The following is a 25793-nucleotide window of genomic DNA, read 5'->3' as shown; positions in this document are numbered from 1 at the left end:
TTCGGTTCACACCGAGACCTCCTCACTCGCCCTACACTGTCACACTCCTCCTGAGGAGACAGTGTAGGGCGTAAACAGATCTGACACATCACGGATAGTCTCCTTATTGTTATTCGGTTATAGTTTGATCTCCTGGATTCTCTCTTGCAGATTTTTGATGCACGCTTTAAGTTTGATGCGCTCATTCAACTCATCAACTGTTATTTTACACTTTTGAACTCGAGCTCTTTCTAAGAATTGTGAAGAGTGTGATCAGAGCTACTGTGTTCTCCTTCTGTGAGGGTTGATATCGACCAGTCGGAAAAACAGTCAGAAGAACAGAAAGAAACTAAAACTAACTGGTGCAGGGCCAGTCTGTTACATTTTCCTCCTCCGACCAGCTGAGGCAGTGTCCCTGGAAGTCTCTGTATTTTGTTTTTTCTCATTGATGTTTTCCCTTACTTGCGGGGACATGTCTCGGTTGGTTTTAGTGACAGGTGTGTGTGTGTGTGTGTGTTTTAGCAGGTGTTTTGTGTTACTCATTAATGTGTCTTCTATTTAAGTCCATGTCTGTGTGTTTGTCATTTGCTAGTGTGTCTACTGTTGTCCTAGTTTGTTTCCTGATCCCTCCATTCACCTTTTCCCTGACCTCTGGCATCCACGGTTTGTGAGATTGAGTACAGTTAGTTTGTTAACTAGCTTGTTAACTTAGCTTGTTTCTTGTTACATGTTTTGTTAATAAATCTTGTTGAAACATTTGACTCTTTGTTCTCCTTCTGCTAATGGGTCTGCTTGTTAGCCTGTTTGTAACACAGGCAGGGATGGTGACGTGAAAATATAATGTATGTATATAAAATAAAACAGATAAAAATTGATCAAATTGCAGCCTAGATAATAAATAAAAGGAGATTTCGACGTCTGATTTATTTTATTTCAGATTGGGTCAAACCCGGCTTGTTCAGTAAACTGGATTCCTTCATTCTACTTTATCCCTACATTACATGTACATTGAGAATTAGATTATTTTTTACAAAGTAGTTTGAACGACTTGCTTTGTGTCCTGTTTTGCAAAATGTGAAACTTTAACACAGCAATATTAAAAAAAAAAAGATTCAGATGTGATAATGTTTTAAGATCAAAAACAGCACAAATCTTCCCACAGTTACATATTTATTCATTTCAGGAACATTACTACACACGAATCAACATTTCTGTAAATATGCCAGTGTCAACTACTGTCCTTAAATTTAGCTTCAGTAAAACAACAAAACACATATAAGAAGAAGAAACATGCAGTATATTAAATGGATATGAAAAGTAATCACATTAACTGAATTCTAACAAAGTTTCTGTTTTGTAGATGTTTTTGTCAGTTTGAGGATCTGAGGACAGGGGTCGATCTGTGTTTTTCTGTGATGTCACTTTATTGATGTTTATTCATCTTCAGCTCCTTTGTTTTTCTTACCATACTTGTACCACAATCCTGTCACGAACCCTTTCTTTGACTCTTGACCACGTTGTATCTCCCCCAGTTTCTGGACCTTCTCTGTGTCTCCTTTCTCCTTCATCTTCTCAATCAGTAAGTCCAAGTGGACATGAGTGGACAGAGAATTCACATTCAGAGCGATCTGCTCCAGGCTAACCACATGTTGATAGGACTCTTCAAGCAGCTGATTCTTCTCTGCTGTCAGGTCTCTCATCTCTTTTTCCACATTTCCCAGAAGATTTGTCTTTTTCCCACTTTCTTCTTTATTCTTTTCATACTTCTCTTTCATTTCTTCTAAGGTCTTCTGGACTTTCTTCATCTTGTTCACATAGATCCACTTTTCTTTCACATGTGCTGACACAGGACACTTCCCAGTACAAACTGTGCAACCGCCTCCAGGCATGACCACACAGTCTTTGGGATACCAGGCTATTGTACATCCAGGATAGTGACAGTTCTCTTCACAGACAGTACAGCACACAGCTCCGCTGTAAAATGGGATGAGTGGCCACCACCACCCGCCACTGATAGATTCTTTTACCTTGTAGGGCTCATCAACTTCTACAGTGAAGTTTTCATTTTTGTTCATCTCTTGTTCATGTTTCGTCAGAGCTTCTTGAATCTCTTGGAGCTCTTTCTGTTTCATTTCGGTGAACTCGATTCTCTCTTGCAGGTTTTGAATGCAGGCTTTCAGTCTGACAGTTAAGTTTAAAACTTCAACAGTTGTTGTCAGTTTCTGAGCTGTCAATGTTTCCAGGAAGTTTGTGAATTGTTCCATCCCTTCCTCTGTTACTTCCCATGCATTCTTTAAGCCAGGCTTATTTTTCTCTGTTCTCTCTCTGCTCAGACAGTTATTAAACAGGAAGTGAACTGGTTCATTCTTTTCATTTTTCGCACATTTAATTTCTGCACCTTCAAGAGCTTGTAGAACATTTTCAGGTGTCATTCCATCTGAGTGTGTGATCAGAGCTACGATGTTCTTCTCCATGTTTTTTCCAAACAGAGACATCGCTGAATCAAAGATGTAACTCAGTCGGTCACTAACTCGATTATCACTTGACTTCATCACCAGACCCACTGCATTAATTTCATGAACTCCGTCATTTGAGCGAAATAAGTCAAATAATCTTTGACTGACTCTCTCATCATGTTCGATCCCTCTGGTGTCTCCGTATCCAGGAGTATCGATGATGGTCAGAGAGTAGGGCAGAGTTTGACCTTTAAAACCAAAGATCTCGTACACGATCACGTCTAATGTCTGACTTTCTGTCTGACTTCTCTTCTCATCCTCTACAATCTCAAACCAGATGTTGTCCTCAAACTTCACTCCCATGGTGTAATTCATCAGAGTGTTGATCAGAGTAGATTTTCCTGATCCTGTTTCACCAACTAGTAAAATAGTTTTATTGATCTCGTTCAGGTTTTTTTCACCAACAGTTTTTCTTGTCATAGTTCCAAATGTCTCCTTCTTTGGTTTCAGCTGGTAGACAGCAGGAGATCCTGAATGGATCAGAGAACATTTGGACACAATGTCTTTATATTTGGACAAGATGTTAATCATCCTGTGGAGAAAGTAAAACACAGCTCAGTCCAACTTTAAACTTCACGTTTACATTTTATTGCCATCAGCCACATAAAATGACATAAGAAGAATGTGATATGATTTGTGAATTATTGTTTGCACTCTAATAACACCTGAGTGTGCTCAGTGTTTGTGGTTGGTGCAGTGGTGGATGAAAATTAGTACATTTTCTTTAAGGACAATTTAAAGGTACTTGACTATTTCTATTTTCTTCTCATTTCTATTCTTCAGAATAAACACTGTATTTTACATTTCAGCAGATTTACATTTACAATTAGTAAATGTAGAAATTTGCCAGGTTTAACCAAAAGATGACCGTAGTTCTGAAGTCTTTGTGTGGGCTCATGGCTTAGTGTCCCAGGACTAACTGGATTTTACTGTCCACTGTAAACATTCAGGTTTACAGAATCTTTTGTAAAGATCATCCAAATTTTGGTTAAGAAACAACTACAAACAAATATAACAAATACTTATAAACTACAGATTAGTTTATAACAGTACTAATAAACCACTTAATATTAACTGTCACAAATTAAGGAGGGGGACAAGGCAGGAATGAATGGAACACAGGATTTATTGGGCAACACTACAAAAACCAGGGAAACTAAGGAGGGTGTCAACCGACACTACAAAACAGGCAGGGAAACACGAATACAAAGTGACAACGTAAAACTACCAAAATGGCGTGGGACAAAGTAACAAATCAGGAACCAAAGTATAAAACAAAACCACTGCTTGAAGGCAGGAAAACACTCACTGAGAAATGGGTAACAAAGTCCAGAGAGTCCAGGGGGGGAGCAGACAGGGCTGAGCAGGAGCTGGCAGGGTTGAGAGGGCAGGAATAGCAACAGGCAGGGAACACAGGCTGGAAACAGGTTGAGGAGCGACAACGAACTGACAGAGGGAAAAGGGCTGAGGAGAGTTTTGTAGTGGAAAGTGGGCACAGGTGAGTCCAATGTTCAGCTGATTGCTGTGAGCAGAGGGAGAGAAGGGGCTGGTGGGGGGAGTCCAGAGGGAGAGTGAAGTGAGGGAAATGAAGGAAAATCCTAGGCTGGCCTGGTGCCAGGCCGAAACGGTGACATTGACAAACTCTTTGTGACCCTTTTAGTAACTTATTCCTATTGTAACACTTAATGCAACAGAGTTGGACATTATTTAATCACAAACATCCATCTATTTATGCTGTATGTTAATTTAGAAATGAATGAAGTTATTGGTGATCAGGACTCTGCCCCTGTATGAGACCTGAGAGCGCAGCCATTTCCACTTAACCAGTCTCCCAACTACTTTCACTGCCTTCCCGATTCTTCTTTGTGAACTGGTCATTCCCTATATAAACCCCTAAATACCTCAGACCATCTCTTCTCCATGTTAAATCCCATGGTAAAGCAGGAACAGCCTTATACCAACATCCGGCTGCTAATGCCTCACTTTTCCCGTTAGTTGACCTTAGCAGCAGAAATGACTCTAAAGCTTTTAACAACAGCCTGTAAGGTGCCCACATCTTCCTGAGTTTTACAAGCACAATTGTTAGGAACTGATGGACAGGACGAATGAGTAAATACAAAAGGGTTATTTATTAACAAAGGCGGGGGACACGAGGAACTAACAAACACTAAAAACTACAAAAGTTTGATCTTGGCAATCAAATTGTTGCTCGACCTCTCAGTTCCCACCTCGTCCGCATTCAGTTGGTTTTGTTTCTTTCTCCCCCCTGTGTTCACCTTGTCTTACTCCTTTGACTCTGCTCTACAGCCATCTCCTTAAGCCCTTATTTTGGCCCACCTGAACTCTCCACTCTTCAGAACCCTAATTATGAATTTGTTTCACCTGTTTGTTTCTCTTCCCATCAAAAGCTTCCTTCAGTCCACTGTTTGGCACCAGAATGTTACTGTCATGATTCCCACTCTGTCTTGTCCGTCTCCAGTTTTCTCCCTCCCTACCTCATGACTCAGCTCCAGGTGCCTCTATCCACTCTGCCAGATAGTCTTACATCAACCTGAGGAAACATACTATCCAGCATTCATTTGGACTGACTACTTGTGCTGCCTGATCTGAACCTGCTTCTGCTCTGCCCTTTGGTTCTGTGAGTGTTTTCTGTCTGACCTGTTCCTGTTCCCCTCTGCCTCTTTCTCTGTTCTGTGTTGGATTTCCCTGTGTATGACCTGGACTGTCTCGTGACATTACTATCAGCCTTTTGAATTTCTGTTCTCTTTATGACCTGTGCTGACCTGGATTGTTGTTTGGACCTCTGCTTCAGCTTTACGGACATTAATGCTTGGACGACTTTTCTGTGTATGAGCCTGTATTTGTTTCTCATTCTGCACCTCAGATTTCTGGAGAACTGTTACTGTGTGTGTTTCACTAACCCCTTGTGCTTATGCAACATAGCTCATTATTACTTTTGTATTTTTGCACACCCTCTCATTCTTTTTGCACATTGCTGTTGTTCTTTTTGCACTGACCTGCTGTAGCAATTGAATTTCCCCAATGTGGGATCAATAAAGAATATCTTATCTTATCTTATCTTATCATTCTGCAGAACATATCATTCCTCCTCTGCTCCCAGTTTGCACGTGCTTCATTCTGCTGCCGGCCATCTTGGAAGCTCCACCATATTCACCTGCCAACAAACCACCACCACTTCCAGTTCACCATTCAACAATCTACAACTCTTCACAGTCTCCTCACTGGTTCACTCCTACCTGCCTCTCAACCACCACTCACCAAGACTTCAGTGAGTACACCTATATAATATTACCTAAGATCCTGCCAGAAACTCGATCTAACTGTCTAGCCTAGACCACCATACTAACCTGCCGACGGCTCAGATTCAAGCGTTACATTATCAGCATTATTTTAATAAACCTTTCTTATCTTATACTCTTGTGTTGTGTGGTCAATGGAGTCAGATCCTAGGCTTGTGACAGGGGAAAACTGAGGTCTCTCCACTATACATCAGTAGGGACTGTGTGAAACTTCCACCTCCTGGGGGTCCACATAGAGGAGGATCTAACCTGGGGTGTACACACCTCTGAGCTGATAAAGGGCCAGCAGAGACTGCACTTCCTAAAGGTACTTAGGAAGAACAACATCTCCCAGTGGCTGCTGGTGTCCTTTATCGATGCTCCATTGAAAGCATCCTAAAGTACTGTGTTTGTTTGGTTCAGCAGATGCACAGCGGTTCAGAGAAAAGAGGATAACCAGTTGCCCCCTCCTCCCCCTAGAAGAACTTCACGGTTCCCACTGCCTCAAAAAAGCCCAGAACATTCTCAAGAACACTTCAAAGCCTGGACACTCTATCAGAGAGAAGGTTTGGGTCAATCAAAACTAGGACTGACAGACTCAAGAAAAGTTTTTATCCCATATCAATAACTTCATTAAACGTACTGTTACAGAAGGCTCACTTGTGTGGGTGTAGGCAGTGTCTGCTCTATTTAAGCTGGTCCGGAGCGCAAGTAGGAGCTTCTTTTGCTTAATTTGTTTACTTGATGTTTGTTAACCAAATTTTGTTAAAGATGTTCAGATGTTTCCAGTGAATAAGCATTTAGCACTTTTTTACTCACGTTGCCATGGCAATTCCAGTTGCAGGGATCTCGAAACAGTGAAGGACGAGCAGGTGATGGTGTCTGGTCTCTCTGTTAGATAAAAGAAAAGGAATTGAAACTTTACCACACAACATCACACAGTAAAATTCCTTCTACTAAATTACAGTCGAGTTATAGTGGGCTTCTTCTGGTCTGAGTCAGTCTTTAGTTTTCTTTAACTCAAAAGGGCTGGGCAATGCTTTAGATTCAAGTTGTGTTATTGTGTACCGTGTTTAGAGTACATCATAGAACAGAAACGGCACTGGTAAAGGTCGACAATATAGATCACAACAAAGAGTCATAGCTCTGTTGAGCCTAGTATTCCCTCAACTCTCAGCAGCAATGATTTCATGAATTTCTTTACAAATAAAATCATAACTATTAGAGAATAAATTTATCAGATCCTCCATGCATATAGCATGGATTGTACAACTCTAGATTAATTTGTAAGCCAATGCTCCTACTTAGACTGCTTCCTCCCCGTAGATCATTCTGAATTAATTTCAGTAATTAATTCCTCTAAACCATCAACATGTCTCTTAGATCCTATCCCGACTAGACTCCTCAAGGATGTCTTACCTTTTATCAGCACGTCCATATTAGATCAGATAAATCTATCTTTACCAATAGGCTACGTACCACAGGCTTTTTGCTGTAGTCAAGCCACTGCTCAAAAAGCCTACTCTGGACTAAGGGGTCTTAGTGAATTATAGACCAATATCCAATGAACACCTGCGTAGCAATAACTTGTATGAAGATTTCCAGTCAGGATTTAGAGTACATCATAGTACAGAAACAGCACTGGTAAAGGTCACTAATGATCTTCTATTAGCATCAGACAATGGACTACTGTCTATACTCGTCATGTTAGATCTTAGTGCTGCATTCGACACTATAGATCACAACATTTTATTACAAAGACTGGAACATGTCATTGGAATCAAAGGAACAGCACTAGAGTGGTTTAAATCGTATCTATGGGATAGATTTCAGTTTGTACATGTTAATGATGAGTCTTCCATGCACAGCAAAGTCAGCTATGGAGTTCCACAGGGATCTGTGCTTGGACCGATTCTTTTCACTTTATATATGTCCCCTTAGGCAATATTATTAGGAAACACTCTATAAATTTCCATTGTTATGCAAATGATACCCAGCTATACTTATCTATGAAACCAGGAGAAACTAATCAATTAGTCAAACTTCAAGAATGTTTAAAAGACATAAAGACCTGGATGTCCTCCAATTTCCTTCTCCTAAATCCAGACAAGACAGAGGTTATACTGTTTTGGCCCAAAAATCTCAGAGACACTATGTCTAATCACGTTCTCACCCTTGATGATTTAGAATTGGCCTCAAGAAATACCGTAAGAAACCTCGGAGTTATCTTTGACCAGGATATCTCCTTCACTTCATACATCAAAGAAATCTCTAGAACTGCCTTTTTCCACCTGAGAAACATTGTTAAAATTAGGAGCATCCTGTCCCAAAGTGATGCTGAAAAACTAGTCCATGCATTTGTTACTTCCAGACTGGACTATTTTAATTCATTATTAATAGTTTGTCCCAATAACTCCTTAAAAAGCCTCCAGTTAATCCAAAATGCTGCAACCAGAGTTCTGACTGGAATTAGCAAGAGAGATCATATTACTCCAACGTTAGCTTCTCTCCATTGGCTCCCTGTTAAATCCAGAATTTAATTTAAAATTCTTCTCCTCACTTATAAATCCCTTAATAAACCCCTTATGACGAGTAAAAAATCAAGGTCGGGTACGTCGCCCGGTTTGGTGTCACCGGGGCCTCACCCTGGAGCCAGGCCTGGGGTTGGAGCACGTAGACGAGCGCCTGGTGGCCGGGATCTCTCCCACGGGACCCGGCCGGGCGCAGCCCGAAGGAGCGACGTGGGACCGCCTTCCCGTAGGCCCACCACCCGCAGGAAGGCGCATGTGTGTGGAGGTGCCTCGACAACCCAATCCCTGGACAAGGAATCTGGCAACTGGGACATGGAATGTCACCTCACTGGGTGGAAAGGAGCCTGAACTTGTGCTGGAGGTTGAGCGGTACCGGCTAGAGATAGTTGGGCTCACTTCCACACACAGTCTGGGCTCTGGAACACAACTCCTTAAGAGAGGTTGGACTCTCTTCTACTCTGGAGTTGCCTATGGTGAGAGGCGGCGGGAAGGGGTGGGCTTGCTCATAGCCCCTCAGCTCAACTGCCATGTGTTGGAGTTTTCCCCGGTGGACGAGAGAGTTGTTTCCCTGCGCCTTCAGGTAGGGGATAGGTCTCTCACCGTTGTTTGTGCCTACGGGCCAAATAGCAGTGTAGCGTACCCAGCTTTCATAGGGTCTCGGGAAAGGGTACTGGAAGGTGCTCCGCCTGGGGACTCTGTCGTCCTACTGGGGGATTTCAACGCCCACGTGGGCAACGATACCTGGAGGGGCGTGATTGGGAGGAACGGCCTCCCGGATCTGAACCCGAGTGGTGTTTTGTTATTGGACTTCTGTGCTAGTCACAGTTTGTCCATAACGAACACCATGTTCAAGCATAAGAGTGTCCATCAGTGCACGTGGCACCAGTACACCCTAGGTCGGAGGTCTATGATCGACTTTGTGGTTGTGTCATCTGACCTCCGACCATATGTCTTGGACACTCGGGTGAAGAGAGGGGCTGAGCTGTCAACTGATCACCACCTGGTGGTGAGTTTGATCCGATGGCGGAGGAGGAAGCTGGATAGACCTGGCAGACCCAAACGTATTATCCAGGGAGCCTGGAGACATTGAGTCCGAGTGGACCATTTGTTCCACCTCCATTGTCAATGCGGCTGTTCTGAGCTGTGGCCGTAGGGTCTCTGGTGCCTGTCGCGGTGGCAATCCCCAAACTCGGTGGTGGACACCGGAAGTAAGGGAAGCCGTCAAGCTGGAGAAGGAGTCTTATCAGGCCTCGTTGGCCTGTGGGACTCCTGACGCAGCTGATGGGTATCGGCGTGGCGCAGCCCGCGCGGTCACAGAGGCAAAAACTCGGGCCTGGGAGAAGTTCGGCGAGGCCATGGAGGAGGACTATCGTTCTGCCTCAAGGAAATTCTGGCAAACCGTCCGGCGCCTCAGAAGAGGAAAGCAGTTTCCTGCCAACACTGTTTACAATGGAGGTGGGGAGCTGCTGACTTCGACTGGGGACATTGTAGGATGGTGGAAGGACTTTGAGGATCTCCTCAACCCCGTCGATACGCCTTCTGCTGAGGAAGCAGAGGCTGGGGACTCAGAGGCTGACTCGTCCATCTCCCTGGTCGAAGTCACTGAGGTAGTCAGTAAGCTCCTCAGTGGCAAGGCACCAGGGGTGGATGAAGTTCGCTCTGAGTACGTTAAGTCTCTGGATGTTGTAGGGCTGTCTTGGTTGACACGCCTTTGCAGCATTGCGTGGAGATTAGGGATAGTACCTCTGGACTGGCAGACCGGGGTGATGGTTCCTCTTTTTAAAAAGGGGGACCGGAGGGTGTGTTCCAACTATAGGGGGATCACACTCCTCAGCCTCCCTGGGAAAGTCTATGCCAGAGTGCTGGAGAGGAGAATTAGGCCCCTAGTCGAACCTCGGATTCAGGAGGAACAATGCGGTTTTCGTCCTTGCCGTGGAACACTGGACCAGCTCCATACTCTTGCCAGGGTGCTCGAGGGTTCATGGGAGTTCGCCCATCCAGTCTACATGTGTTTTGTGGACTTGGAGAAGGCGTTTGACCGTGTCCCTCGTGGCATCCTGTGGGAGACATTGGGACTCCGGGAATACGGGATTCTGGGCCCTTTGTTAAGGGCCGTTCGGTCCTTGTATGACCGGAGTAGGAGCTTGGTTCGCATTGCCGGCAGTAAGTCAGACTTGTTCCCGGTGCACGTTGGACTCCGACAGGGCTGCCCTTTGTCACCGATCCTGTTCATTACTTTTATGGACAGGATTTCTAGGCGCAGCCAGGGGCCGGAGGGAATCTGGTTTGGGGACCACAGGATCTCATCTCCGCTTTTTGCAGATGATGTTGTCCTGTTGGCCTCATCAGACCGGGACCTCCAGCAGGCACTGGGGCGGTTTGCAGCTGAGTGTGAAAGGGCTGGAATGAGAATCAGCACCTCCAAGTCCGAGGCCATGGTTCTCAACCGGAAAAAGGTGGCTTGCACCCTCCAGGTGGGGGGGAGATCCTCCCTCAAGTGGAGGAGTTTAAGTATCTTGGGGTCTTATTCATGAGTGAGGGAAAAAGGGAGCGTGAGATTGACAGACGGATTGGTGCATCAGCAGCAGTAATGCGGTCGGTGTACCGGTCCGTTGTGGTGAAAAAGGAGCCATGAGCTTTGGGTCATGACCGAAAGGACAAGGTCGCGGATACAAGCGGCCGAAATGAGTTTCCTCCGTAGAGTGGCTGGGCGTACCCTTAGAGATAGGGTGAGGAGCTCAGTCACCCGGGAGGAGCTCGGAGTAGAGCCGCTGCTCCTCTGCATCGAGAGGGGCCATTTGAGGTGGCTTGGGCATCTGTTTCGGATGCCCCCGGGACGCCTCGTAGGGGAGGTTTTCCGGTCCTGTCCCACCGGGCGGAGGCCCCGGGGAAGACCCAGGACACGTTGGAGGGACTATGTCTCTCGGCTGGCCTGGGAATGCCTCGGTGTTCCCCCAGAAGAGCTGGAGGAGGTGTCTAGGGAGAGGGAAGTCTGGGCATCTCTGCTTAAGCTGCTCCCCCCGCAACCCGGCTCCGGATAAGCGGATGAAAATGGATGGATTAATAATTAATACTTTATTAATCCCCTTGGGCAAATTGTGGTTGGAATTGTTGTGATGTAAGAGCTCCATCTTTTGATAGCGTAGTAACATGTGAACGGTAAACTCAGTCATGCTTAATGTTATAGGAAAACGTATTGATAGCTAGTTATAATTGTTCTACATATTATTGATTTTGTATTTTGTATTTCTTTCAGAAACCACACAAACACACATACACCCACAGACGTGAAAACACATGACCGTGAATGTGATTGTGATAAGGAATGCTGGAATAAAGCTTTCCTAAAGGAAAAGAAGGAACCAAGTTTTTGAGTGATCTAACAGTCACTTCAGTGGTGGGCAGTAAAGCATCCAAATCCAAGTATAAGGGAGAAGCCAGTGTCAGCCATCCACATTTTTTCAATGCTGATTGGAAAGGAAAGGATTGTTGGGCACTAAAGACTCGGAAGCTAAAAAAGTTGATATTGTGTTGGGAGTGCTTGCGTCAACGTCAACATGCAGAAAAATAACTTGTCAGCCATATGCCAGGAAGCCCTGCTATTGGAGGCAGAGTATGGGGGATTATCAAAAACTGAGGAAATTTGTCATACCATTCACCACTCTTCTATCCTTAGAACCATGCAGGAGACAGTTGGAAGGATAAATTGAAACAAGAGATCATGGGAGATGAAAAGGTACAGATAAAAGCACTCACCCAGTAATTTGTGTGAGAATTGAAGCCATTACTTCAGCCAGCAGCAACTGTTCCATTGCCTCTTCTACTACAGAGGAACCAACAGCAGCAACCAACCACCTCTGGTAATGATTGGGATAAACGAGGGAGGCCAACTTGTTGACAATGTAGGCAAGGCATATTTCTAGATTTTGCAAAGTACCAGCCACGGCCCAGCCACAGCCCAACCACAGTTAAACTAGTCATCCCTACTGCTAAGGTTGGGCGACGTGTAGACCCCTGTCAAAATATATTGATTGCAACCGATCACATTTTGCGTCGGCTATTCCCACATGTGACCAAACTGCTGAAACAACAGATGAAGACATTATGGAAGCGTGTGGTGCAGCCTTTCGGTTGTCCAGCATAGTTTAATTTTGATCATTTTGTCTGCCCTGATGCATCAGTTCTGTGAGACCAATAGTAACACAAAAAGTCAGACGACACCTTATCTCCCTTAAGAAATGGTAGTGTACAGCACTTTAATCAGACTGTTTAAAATGTTTCTGCACTTTAGACACCAACAAACACAGCTACTGGCCAGAGCACATGCCTGAATTGGTCCATGCCTAAAATAATACAGTACAAAGTGCCACAGATTATGCTCCCACTGTGGGACTATGCAATATATATATTTTTATATGAAAGCTTGTGCAGCTGTGCATGTGAATATTGAGACAACAGTTGACCTTGACTGTGAAAGGTGCAAGCAGGGGTGTTAAAACAGTGTGGTCTTTTGCAGAAAAAGGGAAGTTGTGGTTGTCTGCTCTTTAACTGAACCTTTCCAAAACAGGCCGTGGAACAAGGTGAAGGGGTTTACACTAACAAAGAAATGTCTTAGACTATATAGCGACCTGCGTGAGTGAATGCTGATTTATGACACATTGCGACAGAGAGGCGAGGAAGGTATATGTCATACTCTCCAGATCTGCATTGGATTATTCATGTATATGTGAACAAAAATAAAGACAGTATTTAGCACAATTGAGCAACGTCATGGTCTCTTTCTGACAAACCAACTCGGGACACCTAAGGTTCCCAGTAGATGTGAACATGGGTGTGGGGTTTCAACAGTCTCATTATGACCTTAGAGGTTGGGTAGGTGCAGGTAACTTCTTCCTTGGAGCTGTATATCTCCAGAGTCCAGTTACTGGTTCTACCAACCTGTCCAAAGTTTTTGCTGTTTGTTGTTGTTTTTGTTGAAATACTTTAATTTCCCCAGTAAGTGGCAGTGTGAGCTGGAACGTTGTTGTATTGTTTAATGAAGTAGTAATAAAAAGAACGGGGAGACTTGTGTTGAAATTCATCAGGTTATGGGCCCAGAGAATGCTAAAAGGCTAATTTTCACTGTATTTTGTGGGTTAAACAGTGTTATGAGCTTTTTCTTCACAATGGATGATAAGATGTTTATAGACAAGCTGAGCGGACTGGAAAATTGGGCAACATGGAAGTTTCAGATGCTAGCGGAGACTGAGGCGCTAGCCTGGGATGCTAACGCACAAGCACAAGTGGAGTTTACCAAATGGAAAGAGAAAGCATTCTCCATGTTAGTGCTGAACGTGAGTACACCCCAGCTGTACCTGGTAACAAGCTGCCAGACTCCAAAAGAAGGTGGACTACGCTTAAAAGCCATTTTGAGAGAGATACATTGGCAAATAAACTGAAAAAACATTTGATGTGAAATGAAGAAAGGATTTCGATTAATCTGAAGCAAATGAAGGAACTGACTGATCAGCTATCAGCTATAGGAGCTGTTATTAAAAAAGTGGAGTGGCTGGTTAGTGTATGGTAACATCACGCCTCCCATGTGGGAGACTGGGGTTCAAATAAGTATAAAGCCAAAAAGAAAACTCACAAGTCTAAAAGCATGATGTGTGGTGATGCAGAAGGTGGAAGTTCCTTTGTCACCAAAGAGGCAAATCCAACTGACACACCACAACAGGTTGACTGGTTGATAGATTCAGGAGCATCAAAGCACATGACGTGATAACAACATTCTTCAAAATTACCAAGAGTTCACGGAAGCAAAGTCTGTGAAGCTCGGTGATGGCAGGGTGGTTGATGCCCTAGGAATGGGACAGGTCAACTTGAAAATGACTTTCAAAAGAAGTGATGTAAAAAATGCCACAGTGTATGATGTGTTGTATGTTCCAAAGCTGTCGGGGAATTTATTTTCAGTGGGAGTAGCTATCAAGAAAGGCAAGACAGTGCAGTTCAGTGCAGAAAGTCTCACTGTTACATACGTGGAAGAAACAGAACCCTTCAAGGAAAAGGAACACAAAGAGCTGATGGACTTTATCAGCTGGATGTAAAGAAGGACTTACCTGTTTGTCATAGTGCATCACTAGCAACCAGCTTATGGCACCAGCGGTTGGGTCACACTACCAAGCTTAAAGAACTGAAAGATCTGGTAAACGGAGTGGACTTCTCCACAGAAACAGAGGTTTCTTTCTGTGAGGCATGTGTGGAAGGTAAACTGTCTAAACAGCCATACAAGTCGATTGGAGGAATTCGTTCCAAACACAGAATGCAGCTGATTCATAGTGACGTCTATGGTCCCATGCAGACTGAATCTATTGGTGGAGCTAAATATTTTGTGACTTTTATTGATGATTACTCAAGATGCTGCAAAGTGTACTTCCTGAAACACAAGAACGAGGTGTTAACCAAATTCAAAGAATTCAAAAGAACATTCACAAATGAGTGTGGACAAGCTGTTAAAAGACTCAGAACAGACAATGGGGGCGAGTACACAACAGGAGAGTTTCAAGAACATGTGAAAGCTCAAGGCATCCAACAAGTGACTGTACCTCACTCACCACAGCAAAATAGTGTTGCAGAGGGAAAAAACAGGACATTAGTTGAAGCAGCTAGAAGTATGCTGTCACATGCTAAGTTGACAAAAATGTACTAGGCAGAAGCTTGAACCAAAGGTGTGTATTGTGGGAGGAGATGTACCAGGTTGTGATCTGACTTTCCCAGAGGGGGGAGGGCAGTGGAGCTGTAGGCATCTTTAACATTAGCATACATCAGGTCCAATGTCCTCTCCCCCCTGGTGGGACAGCTCACAAACTGGGTAAAGGTAGGAAGTGTCTTATTGAGGGTGGCGTGATTAAAGTCTCCAGAGATCATAAAGAAGGCGTCAGGGTGTTGGGTCTGCAGGCTGGAGGTGACCGACTGAATGACGTCACACGCAGCAGCGGCGTTAGCGGATGGAGGAACGTAAACAGATTAATAGATCTGTCACCATTTGTGTATAATATGATCTCCTCTGGGATGTTTAAAGTCCCGGACAAAGTTTGATCTTTTACTCCGGCCGTCCTCAGTAAGATCAGCTGATCCCGGGTGTAAACAAAGGAGCTGGCTCCATGATGATGAAGCAGCTGTTACGCTCCGGTGTTTCAAATTTACGAGTGACCACGTTAACTGGTGACCAACTTCCGAATGCGTCGCCCGTTGCTGCTAGTTACGGCAGCTGCTGGAAACAGGAAGAGAGCTCGTTAGCTGTCCGTGTCGATGCCGATTTGATTGTTAATCGTTGTTTTATTAAACCTAACTCGTAGCTAAAGAGTATTTAGACAAGACCGTGCAGCACTAGTCCGACGCAGCGTCAACGTTGCTTGTTCTGTTTTACGGGAGAGTCTGAAATCGGAGGATCCTCAGTGGACTGAGGAAATCTCTTCGTGACTTTGGTCTGTTTTCATTCAAACATTAAACCTGTGCGTTTCGTCTTTGGGGCATTGTTTACGTGAATAAATGCTAACTACATAAATATTCTGTCGCACTTCATTACATTAAAATAAATTAAGAAAACAATGTTTGTTCGGGATTCGAACCCGCTTCTTATTGTAGGAAAAGGTTCAGGGTCAGAGGTGAAAACCACTGATCCAGCAGATGCATAATGCTGCTTGTCTGTTTGTCCATGTTCAACCTCCACAGCATCAGACACACGTCTCTCTGAACAGCAGCAGCAGACACATCAACTTGTGACACCGTGTCTGTGGATTCACACAACTTCAGCTTCTAATAATGTCTCTGTCCAACACTGACACTGTTTCTCCCTCAGGGTTGGTCTGCTGGTCACTACAGGAACGAGTCGTGTCCAGGAAATACAATAAAGACATCTTAAACGTTGTTCGTTGTTTCGTTGTTGTTGTTGTTGTTGTGCGGTCTGTTGTAAAGAGGAACTCTTCCTGTATATTTCACTGCTCTGTCCTCATTAAAATCAAACACCGCCTGTCTGCTGGTCTAATGGTCTTTGGTACCAGTCACCCTCAGAAACATGTATAAGAAATAAGATGATCAGTGTCGTATTTGATACCGTGAGCGACGGTGGGAAAATGTTGGACCTGCAGCGTGTTTAACCACTCAGCCATCACCTCCACCTGTAGGATCGAGGGTTCACAACATGACCTCATCCCTCATCCAGCCCCAGGTCACAGCGGCTGCTGCATCAACTTGTGACCTGAGTGCCCGCGATGAGGTTTAGCGTATTATCACAATGTGGCATCAATCGCAAACCTAACGGGACACTAGCTGTTTTCAGTCTCACTGTCTCTATATGGCCAGGGTATATCGGATTCCTGCTGTAATTCCTCCGATTTCAGACTCTCCCGTAAAACAGTACAAGCAACGTTGATGCTGCGTCGGACTAGTGCTGCACTGTCTTGTCGAAATACTCTTTAGCTACGAGTTAGGTTTAATAAAACAACGATAAACAATCAAATCGGCATCGACACGGACAGATAACGAGCTCTCTTCCTGTTTCCAACAGCTGCCGTCACTAGCAGCAACGGGCGACGCATTCGGACGTTGGTCACCAGTTAACGTGGTCACTCGTAAATTTGGAACACCGGTCTTTCGTGATCAGTGAGAGAATGAAACCAAAGGTAAAAACGGAGATAAAACTCTTTCGAATGACATGAACTGAGACGGTAGAACTTAATTTTAAAACTAGTAACTTATCTACACAAAAGTAATAAAAATAGGAAAATAAAATACAAGGTGTATCATGCAGCGGACTGAAAACAGGATGTTGCAGATTGGATATTCAGGTTGACAAAATTCGATGCCTGTGCACATTTAATCGATATGTTAAACATCAATGCCTTTGCGACTTTATCATACTTTACCTAAAGAACAGTATATTAACAGAAAATGTAAAGTGAATTGCTCATGTTTACTGATGTAATACTGTAGGCTTTGATGTAAATTTAAATTTTATGATTGCCATATAGAGACATTCTTAGAATAGTTTGTTATAAGTTAGAACATATTGACAGCTAAAAAAATATAGATTATTTTCGCTATAACAGAGAAGACGCTGATTCACTGGTCTCTAAAAGTACCAGCAACTAGGAAATAAGAAAAAAAAAAGTCTTTAACATTTAAATATTTGCACGGTCTAGGTAAATGTTTTACTGCGCAAGTGTTGCACGTTAGACGATGATCATATGCAATACACACACACACACACACACACACACACACACACACACACACACACACATATATATATATATATATATAGTATATTCCAAATAACAACTAGTCACACTAGCTGTGTGACCAAATTTGCTAGCACTGTCTCCAATGGATGGATGGTCGCAAAATATACGGAGCCCTGCTTTCAATATTTAGCTCTCACGCAGCTGTTGGTATTAAAACATTAAGTTCAGTTATGTCCCATGAATTACTCATAGTTGCATTTTAAATCTTTATCTCTTCATCTAAAAATTTAATTGCCAGTTTTTCAAAGTGCTCTTACCTGTGTGTTGGTTTCAAGAAGATCTGATGCTGATGACACAGCAGGATGGACAGACTTGCTGGTCACCTGATTTCACAGAAACACTGTAGGAAAAAACAAACACACCCCACCCTATTTCTATGCTTTCACTTTCAGTAAAGAGTCATTTTATTTCATTTTGTCAATGCATGACTGTAGACATTTTCTTTTCATATGATCATTTGTTATGTGTTTTAATGTTTTTATAAAATATAAAATTGTATATATATAAAATTGTTGTAGAAAGCTTGAATACAAAGACATTTACTTCTCCTTTTCTCTAATCTCTAATGTTTTGTTGTAAGTTTCCCTCCATTGTTATGTTCCTGTCATAGAATTGCTAGTGTCTTATGATCCACCACATCTACTTCGATCAAAGGATGCTGGCTGCCTGTCAGTACCTCGTATCATAAAAACTACAGCTGGGGGCAGAGCTTTTTCTTACAAAGCCCCAAAGTTATGGAATAGCCTTCAAAATAGCGTTCAGGACTCAGACACAGTCTCAGTATTTAAGTCTAGGCTGAAAACCTATTTATTTATTCAAGCATTTTAGTAAATAGATTTGCCTTAGGGAAGGACTCATGGATGTAGAGCATTATGGTGAAGACAAGATGGCGCCAGAGTGTCCGGCTTGCCATCTGTCATGGCTGACTTTGTTTGTGTTGTATTCAAGTGTTTCAAAACCTACGCAAGAACATGGACATACACTTGACCTGGTTATAACTTACGGTCTGTCTGTTTCCAATTTGAGGATTTGTGATGCAGTGTTTTCTGATCATATGCCTGTTTTATTTGACATCAGCCTGTCCTGTAACACCTTTAAGCCTCCCGCTCCTGCTTGGAGTGTCCGTATTATTCACCCTTCCACTGCCGCTCAGTTCTCTGCTTCCTTCAGTCACAACATCTCAGTGCCTGTGTGTTCTGATACAGATGAGCTCAGCTCCTGGTTTCACTCCACCTGCCAAACAGTAATAGATGCTGTGGCTCCATTAAACCCAGACAGCCTAAAACTAAATCTGAACCCTGGCTAAATCAAACAACTCGTGCTGTCAGACGTGAGTGCGGAAAAGCTGAGCGAAAGTGGAGAAAGGACAAGCTGCAAGTGTCTTTGCAAGTTCTAAAGGACTGCTGGCGTCGTTATCAGACTGTGGTAAAAGAGGCTAAAAGACAACACCTGTCTAATATCATCCTGTCAAACTGTCACAAGCCTCGTGTTCTGTTTAACACTATAGACATTGTTCTTAATGCCCCGAAGACTGCCTGTGTAGAACCTTGCATGGAGCCTTGTGAAAACCTTCTTAAGTTCTTTGTAAATAAGGTGAACAATGTCAGGGCCCTCATATCACCACCTGCTTCTGACCTGTCAGTTTCTGTATTTTGTCCTCAAACTTTTCTCCGTTTTGAACCAGTGACTCTGTCGTTTTTATATGAGACTGTTAAACATTTGAAGCCCTCAGGTTCCCCCACTGATTCTGTCCCACCTCGATTTCTAAAGAGGTTATCACTACTTTAGGACCTTCTGTTCTTGGTGTTATTAACAGCAGCCTCACCTCTGGTGTCTTTCCAAAGAACTGTAAACATGCTACAGTCCATCCACTGATGAAAAAGCCAGGCCTGGATCCCACTGTGTTGTCTAATTTTAGGCCTATTTCCAAACTCCCTTTTCTCTCAAAAAATTTGGAAAAAACTGTATATGTACAACTGAAGGATTTTCTAGACCAAATCGGCACACTTGAGGTTTTCCAGTCTGGTTTTAAACCTCTTCATTGCACTGAGTCACCGTTGCTGAGGGTTTTTAATGACATACTTTTAGCTACAGATGCTGGAGACAGTGTGGTCTTGGTTCTATTGGACCTAACTGCTGCTGACACCGTGGACCATGGTATTTTGACTTCTCGATTAGAGAAATGTGTAGGCATCGGTGGCACTGCTCTTGAGTAGTTTAGATCGTACTTGGCAGAGAGAACATTTTGTGTACAAATTGATCATATCCAGTCCTCTTCTGCTCCTTTCCTGTGTGGGGTCCCGCAGGGCTCAATTTTGGGGCCTCTGCTTTCCATGTATTTGCTTCCCCTTGGCTCCATTCTTAGAAAGCATAATTGATGCATTTGCTGTTGCAGGCCCTAAGTTGTGGAATGCACTGCCTCTGCAAGTTAGACAGGCCTCCTCACTGACTGTTTTTAAAATTAAAGCTTAAAACTAATTTCTTCTCCTTGGCTGTTGACCCAGTATGAGAAGTTGGCTTTAACAATTTTATTGTATTTTATTCCTTTTAGTTTTTTTTATATTTTAAATTTTATTTAAATGTTTTGTTGGTAATTTTATTGTGATTGCACTTTTTATCACGTTCTTTTATTTTAAATTGTTAAGCACTTTGGTCAGTCTGCTGTTTTAAAAGTGCTTTATAAATAAAGTTGACTTGACTTGACTTGAACTGGTATGTTTAGATGCTGTCTTCCCAACTCTCACTGATCACTCAGGTTTGTTGATGGTGAAGTGTTTGGTTGCTCTACATCCCAGGGAGCCCTCATGTCTGTGTTTCCTTCTGGCCCACCCTTATAGTTAGGCTGTCATAATTAGTCCTGTCGGAGTCCCTGCTGCACTATTCTACATATACATTCACCTCAAACTTTATCTGACTGTGAATACAACTAACTGCCATCTCTCCTCTTTTCTCTACCTCTCTATTTCCCTCTTCCTGTCTCTCTGTCGAGCTACACGTCGTTCCACCCTCTGACCTCTGACCTGTGTGACTCGTCCTGATGCCCCACTTCTGGTCAGAGATCTTGGTGCTTGGATCCCTCGTATGGCCCCAATGGGATGCGTGTGGTGACTGGAGTTGGTCACTCTACCATGAAGTCGGTCTTGGTCTCGGCGGACGTTGGCAGCTCTTTCTCGGAGGTCTCGACTCAATACTCGATAGTCCAGGATTAGAACAAGTCTACCAGAGCCTGCAATAACTATCTGGACTCCACATTAACTTAAAGACATTAACTGTTATTCTGGACTGCCTGCTGCCTACATAGCATGTAATCACCCATATGAGGATGGGTTCCCTGTTGAGTCTGGTTCCTCTCAAGGTTTCTTCCTGGTGCCTTCTCAGGGAGTTTTTCTTGCCATCGTCGCCCTCGGCTTGCTCATCAGGGACAATCTGATTATTATGATTCTTACACATTCACTGTTCATGTACTGTTCTTTGTTTGTGTAAAGCTGCTTTGTGACAATGTCAATTGTAAAAAGAGCTCTACAAATAAAATTTAATTTGGCTATCAGACAGTTAAATTTGTTATTTAGGTAATGCTATTAGAAAGATATCTCTTTATTAGAATACAACTAGAACATACAGGGAATATAACATACCCAACTCAAGTTTGTCCCAAGTCTTCTGACTAATATGACTTTTGGTATTAAAAAGTATCTCAGTCAGCTGGTGTCATGGTGGAGGGTGGTTTACGTAAAGGAAATGGTGGACTTTGCCGTGTAATAATACTGATGTTTCCTCAAGTTGTTCATTATCCTGTGAGAACAGAACAGGAACAGGAACAGAGCCTGAAGATGGTGTTTGCATCACACCATGAATAGACTGTTCTCCAACCCTAACACCAAGTCTTATCCCCAGATTCCTTTTTAAACAGCCTTCTCATTGTGAGAAGGCTGACTAAACTGACTAAAATGTCCTCAGTCTAGTGGTTCAGAATTCATGCTGGTCCTCACAATGATAGCCAAACAAACACACACACACACAAACCAAAGAATGTGTGAAATGATCCTGAGAAACGGGAAGTTGGAAAGCTCAGTCTTTGTGTTTCCTCTGTGAACTTTCAGTTTTATTTCTGCACTGAATTCTCAGAATTCTGAATTCTCATTGTGTGCTCATTGTTTCAGGATCAGTCCACAGCTGCCTGCTCAAGTCTGACACCAAACTAACAATAGAAAGAGTGGAGGATGTCAGTAGCCACCTAAACATCAGTAATAAGAAACACAAAATGTCTTCTACACACAACAAAGGTCACGTGGACATTTGTCCTTGCGTCTTCTCCTTCCTGTTCTGATGTTCCTGCAGCAACTGAGATTGATGATTCACTGTAGTCCACCAGTCACTGACTCAGAGTTTCACTGAGCTCAACATGGTCAGTAAACATCTAGGGAGTGGAGATAGAGACGGTTCAGATGAAAAGACTCCAGCAGCACGTTGGACCAAACAGACGACTCCTCTTACTCAGTCCTCAGGCTCTTATGACTCTGTGTTGGCATGAACCATCATCTCTGCAGTGTTGCAGGGTGGCAAACAGGAAGGCAGAGACAGACCGGACAAAATGAGAATTAGGACCGGCTCTATCTTGGAGGGGTGGGGCGGTTCGTGGACTGTTATAGCCTGCATTCTGTGACTTCCTGTGCAGCCTGGAAACTGGAGACTGCGTCTTTATCTCTGCTCCACAGCTGTGGATGTGGAAACAGCTGCTTGATTCAAACTGTTTGTTCAGTTCAGGTTAGAAAAGTGTTCCAGGAAACTTTGTAAAAATGTTTCTCTGATTCACATTTGATCAAATCCTTCTGGATTAAAAAACGCTGAACTCAACCAACACTGATTCAACTGCTCTTCAAGTTCCTTGATTGAAGGTAAGATTTTACCAAGTTTATTCTGTTTTATCAGCTGTTGGAAATACTGATGTTATTTAAAGTCTCTGGAGGACATCCAGACGTCACAGCAGTCGTAGTTTGAAAAGAGAATAACAACAGTAACAGGACACAACATCTGTGTAGAGACTGGAAACTGAAGCTGAGACAGACAGAGGGATAGTGGAGGTAGAACTCCTTGTTGGTCTGTGTCCATAACTTCTATTTCTCTCGTGTCCAGGAATCCCACCGAGAATCAGACAGTGACACAGTATAAAGGTGCGTTCTTCATTTGGCCTTATTGTACTATTGTTCTGATAATTTTTCATATTGTCCATCTCTGGATTAATCACATATTAACTGTGTGACATGCGACTAACAACTGTGGATCCATCTTAACGTGTGCAGGATGGCGGAACCTCCTCTCAAACACAGAAGAAGACGACTCCTGTCAGACTTGACGTCAAGTGCACAGAGGTCTGTTTGTGCTTGAATCATCTCTGGAGGTTAAATATTCTGAGTTAGAAGGAAGGTTCATGTTTGTATGGATGGATTAGTGAACAGGCCCAACACACACTAGCAGGTCAAAATGATCCCGAAGAGACAAAAAAGAACTAAAAAGAGCCAAAAGCAATCAGTCAGAGGGGAGGGGCTCCTAATCCATCCAACAGGTGGAGATACATGGATCATTGCTGGGTGTGGGTTCTGTTTCCTGCAGACATACGGATGAAAAAACATCTTCTGCAGCCTCTGGAGGATCTTCCTGAGTCGACCCGTCGTCATCTGCTGATAACACTCGGTGAGATTCTGGAGGACAGACGTGCTCTGACTCTGCTGGAGCAAACAGTAAGATCCATGTTTAAGAGTCAGAATGTACAAAATCCAACAAGACACAGTCACCATGTCCCCCGTCCTTCCTCAGTTGGATCAGGACAGCACAGGAGCGTCTGACCGTCCCCAGTCTCAGGCCGTGTCTTCATTCATGGACCTTCTCGAACCCTCCAACGTCTCCACCTCTCAGAAAGATGCAGTTCACCTGCTGGTCAGCGCCATGGACCGTGAGTGAGCTCAGCTGTAAACTTACAGTTTTATTTCTGCACTGAATTCTCAGAAATCACGTGACCACATGAACATCCAGGGCAGAGAACACGGGAGGTTCATATTATGAGAGCATTTGGTCACGTGAAGCATGATGAAATGACGACAAAAAAGTATCAGACAGACGTGTTGTGATGTGAAGAGAGGCAGAAACATAAGCCGTGGATTAGTCTGAGACTGTTTGAGATCATGTGTCCAGTCGGTCCTGTACCCAGGACAGTTAATTAAACTACATTCCCAGCAGCAGAGAAGCAGGTTATTTGTTAATGATATAAACTAGTTTTTGAGAAATTGGAAACACAGTGAAAAGTGTCTGAAATCTCAGTGAGTCAATGAGAAGGATTCGTTGGAACTACAGCCTCAGTTCCTCCAGAGTACCCAAAGTGGGTAATCAGGAAGGGCAGGACGCAGAAATAAGGACGATAGCCGAGCGAGAGAGAGATGTGGAGTGTCGAGGTGACTGTTTGTGTTGGCTTAGTTACCATCACTCACTTTATGGGATGTCAAAGCTGAAAAGCTGCAGACAACAGAGAGGAACAGAGCACCAGAGTGAGTCAGGACCACAGCTCCCAGTAGGTTCATCACAGTCACGTTGGAAACAGAAACAGGAAGTTAGTCTGAGATGTCTCAGCAGCATCACTGATTTAGAAGTCAAATGATTTTTCTGCATTTCTTCAGTCATATGCTCCCTGACAGGAGGAGGAGGAGGACGATGGCAGCATTCGTTATTACTGAGGAACATGTCTCTGTGTCTGCAGGTGGACGGTCTGAGGAGTCGCTGCCCCCTCCCCTGCAGGAGGACGGGGAGCTGCGCTGGATGGCCGAGCTCCTCTGTTCCACCAATCAGATGCTGAAAGAGCTGAGCGACCAGTGGGACAGTCCAGAGCTCCCAGCAGGAGTTCTGCTGGAGGTCCTGATTCTGGTCGTACGGGGGCTCAGTCTGATGCAGCCCAGAACAGACTGATGACGTCGCCTGGGGTCATCGGCTGGTCTAAAAAACAGCTGCACGTTTCCGTCTTGTTGTGTCTTCACTGAGCTTCATGAGTTTAACACAGACTTCATCCAATCAGCCTTTGAAGAATCACAATAAATTAAATTCCCAAGTATCTAATAAAACATTGTTGAGTTGATGTTAAGTTTCAATTCTTGTGTTTAATCATCAGCTGCTACAATAAATTCTTAAGTCCAACACTTCAAATCTTTATCAAGTGGCTGTTTCCTGTAGACTGGTTCTTTTCATATGCAGGTCTGAGGACAGAGAATCGTGTCCTGTCCTGTGGTTTCTGTGCAGTGTTAGCAAAGGTACAGAAGTGATTTAACACCCAGCATGAGAAACTGTTTACATGATCAACATCAGCTGATGCTGCGTTCTACAGGAACTTACAGCTTTAATCACTTTAAGTATGAATCACAGTGAGTGCAGATTCTACAGTAGGTTTGTCAGATGTTGAACATCATCCAGACTCTTTTCTTTAAATTGGGGGTGGCTGTAGCTCAATAGGTAGAGCAGTTGTCTGCCAATCACAGGATTGGTGGTTTGATTCCCAGCTGCCACGTCACATGCCAAAGTGTCCTTGGGCAAGATACTGAACCCCTAGTTGCCCCCGGTGAGTCAGATCAGCTGAATAGCAGCTCTGCCATCGGTGTGTGTGCGAATGGGTGAATGAGACGCAGTGTAAAGCGCTTTGAGTACCAGCTAGGTAGAAAAGCTATATAAGTGCAGACCATTTACCTTTTAAATCAACTCACAGTGACATTTACATTTATTGTTCGACTTTATACAATAGATCCTGTTCAGACGTCCCTTTACACCTTGGTACCAACACCTCCTGTTCTCTCCATAGACTCTCACAGGTCAGTCCTCGGTCTTTTGACCCACAGGATCTTTCTGTGGAACGAGTGAGATCAGCTCTGAGTCATTTTCCAGCTCAATCTGTTACTTTTCATTTGCTGAATCCACAGCTGAGTTTTCTTTCTCTGCCCAAGCTGCAGACGCTGAGTCAGTCTGTGTCTGTGTCTCTGTGCTTCCTCTGAACTCCTCCAGTTGTTTCCTCATTATCTCAAACTCATCGAACACAGTCTGACACTGACACGAGAGCTCTCCTGCGGTTCTGAGCTTCTCCATCGACTGGAACAGTTCTTTTTCAGACTCGTAACATTTGGCGTCTCAGCTTTCGGCAGGTTTTCACACAGC

General features: G+C 43.7%; 2 protein-coding genes across 2 annotated transcripts in view; both read right to left on the bottom strand.

Moving 5' to 3' along the window:
- The window catches only part of LOC113168482 (trichohyalin-like), a 928554-nt gene that overhangs the window by 323484 nt on the left and 579277 nt on the right, over window positions 1-25793 (bottom strand). The gene's annotated exons all lie outside the window — the stretch shown is intronic.
- LOC113151545 lies at window positions 1133-17965 on the bottom strand. The gene is made up of 3 exons (XM_026344470.2): window positions 17867-17965; window positions 6614-6685; window positions 1133-3027 (listed from the first exon to the last, which is right to left on the bottom strand). The coding sequence occupies exons 2-3, from the start codon at window positions 6619-6621 to the stop codon at window positions 1413-1415; spliced, it is 1623 nt and encodes a 540-aa protein (XP_026200255.2). The 5' UTR covers window positions 6622-6685; window positions 17867-17965; the 3' UTR covers window positions 1133-1412.

This window comes from Anabas testudineus, chromosome 18 (assembly GCF_900324465.2).
Source record: "Anabas testudineus chromosome 18, fAnaTes1.2, whole genome shotgun sequence".
Taxonomy (NCBI): Eukaryota; Metazoa; Chordata; class Actinopteri; order Anabantiformes; family Anabantidae; genus Anabas; species Anabas testudineus.
The sequence above is the reverse complement of the archived record's forward strand: the minus strand, read 5'-3'. Positions and strand labels throughout refer to the sequence as shown.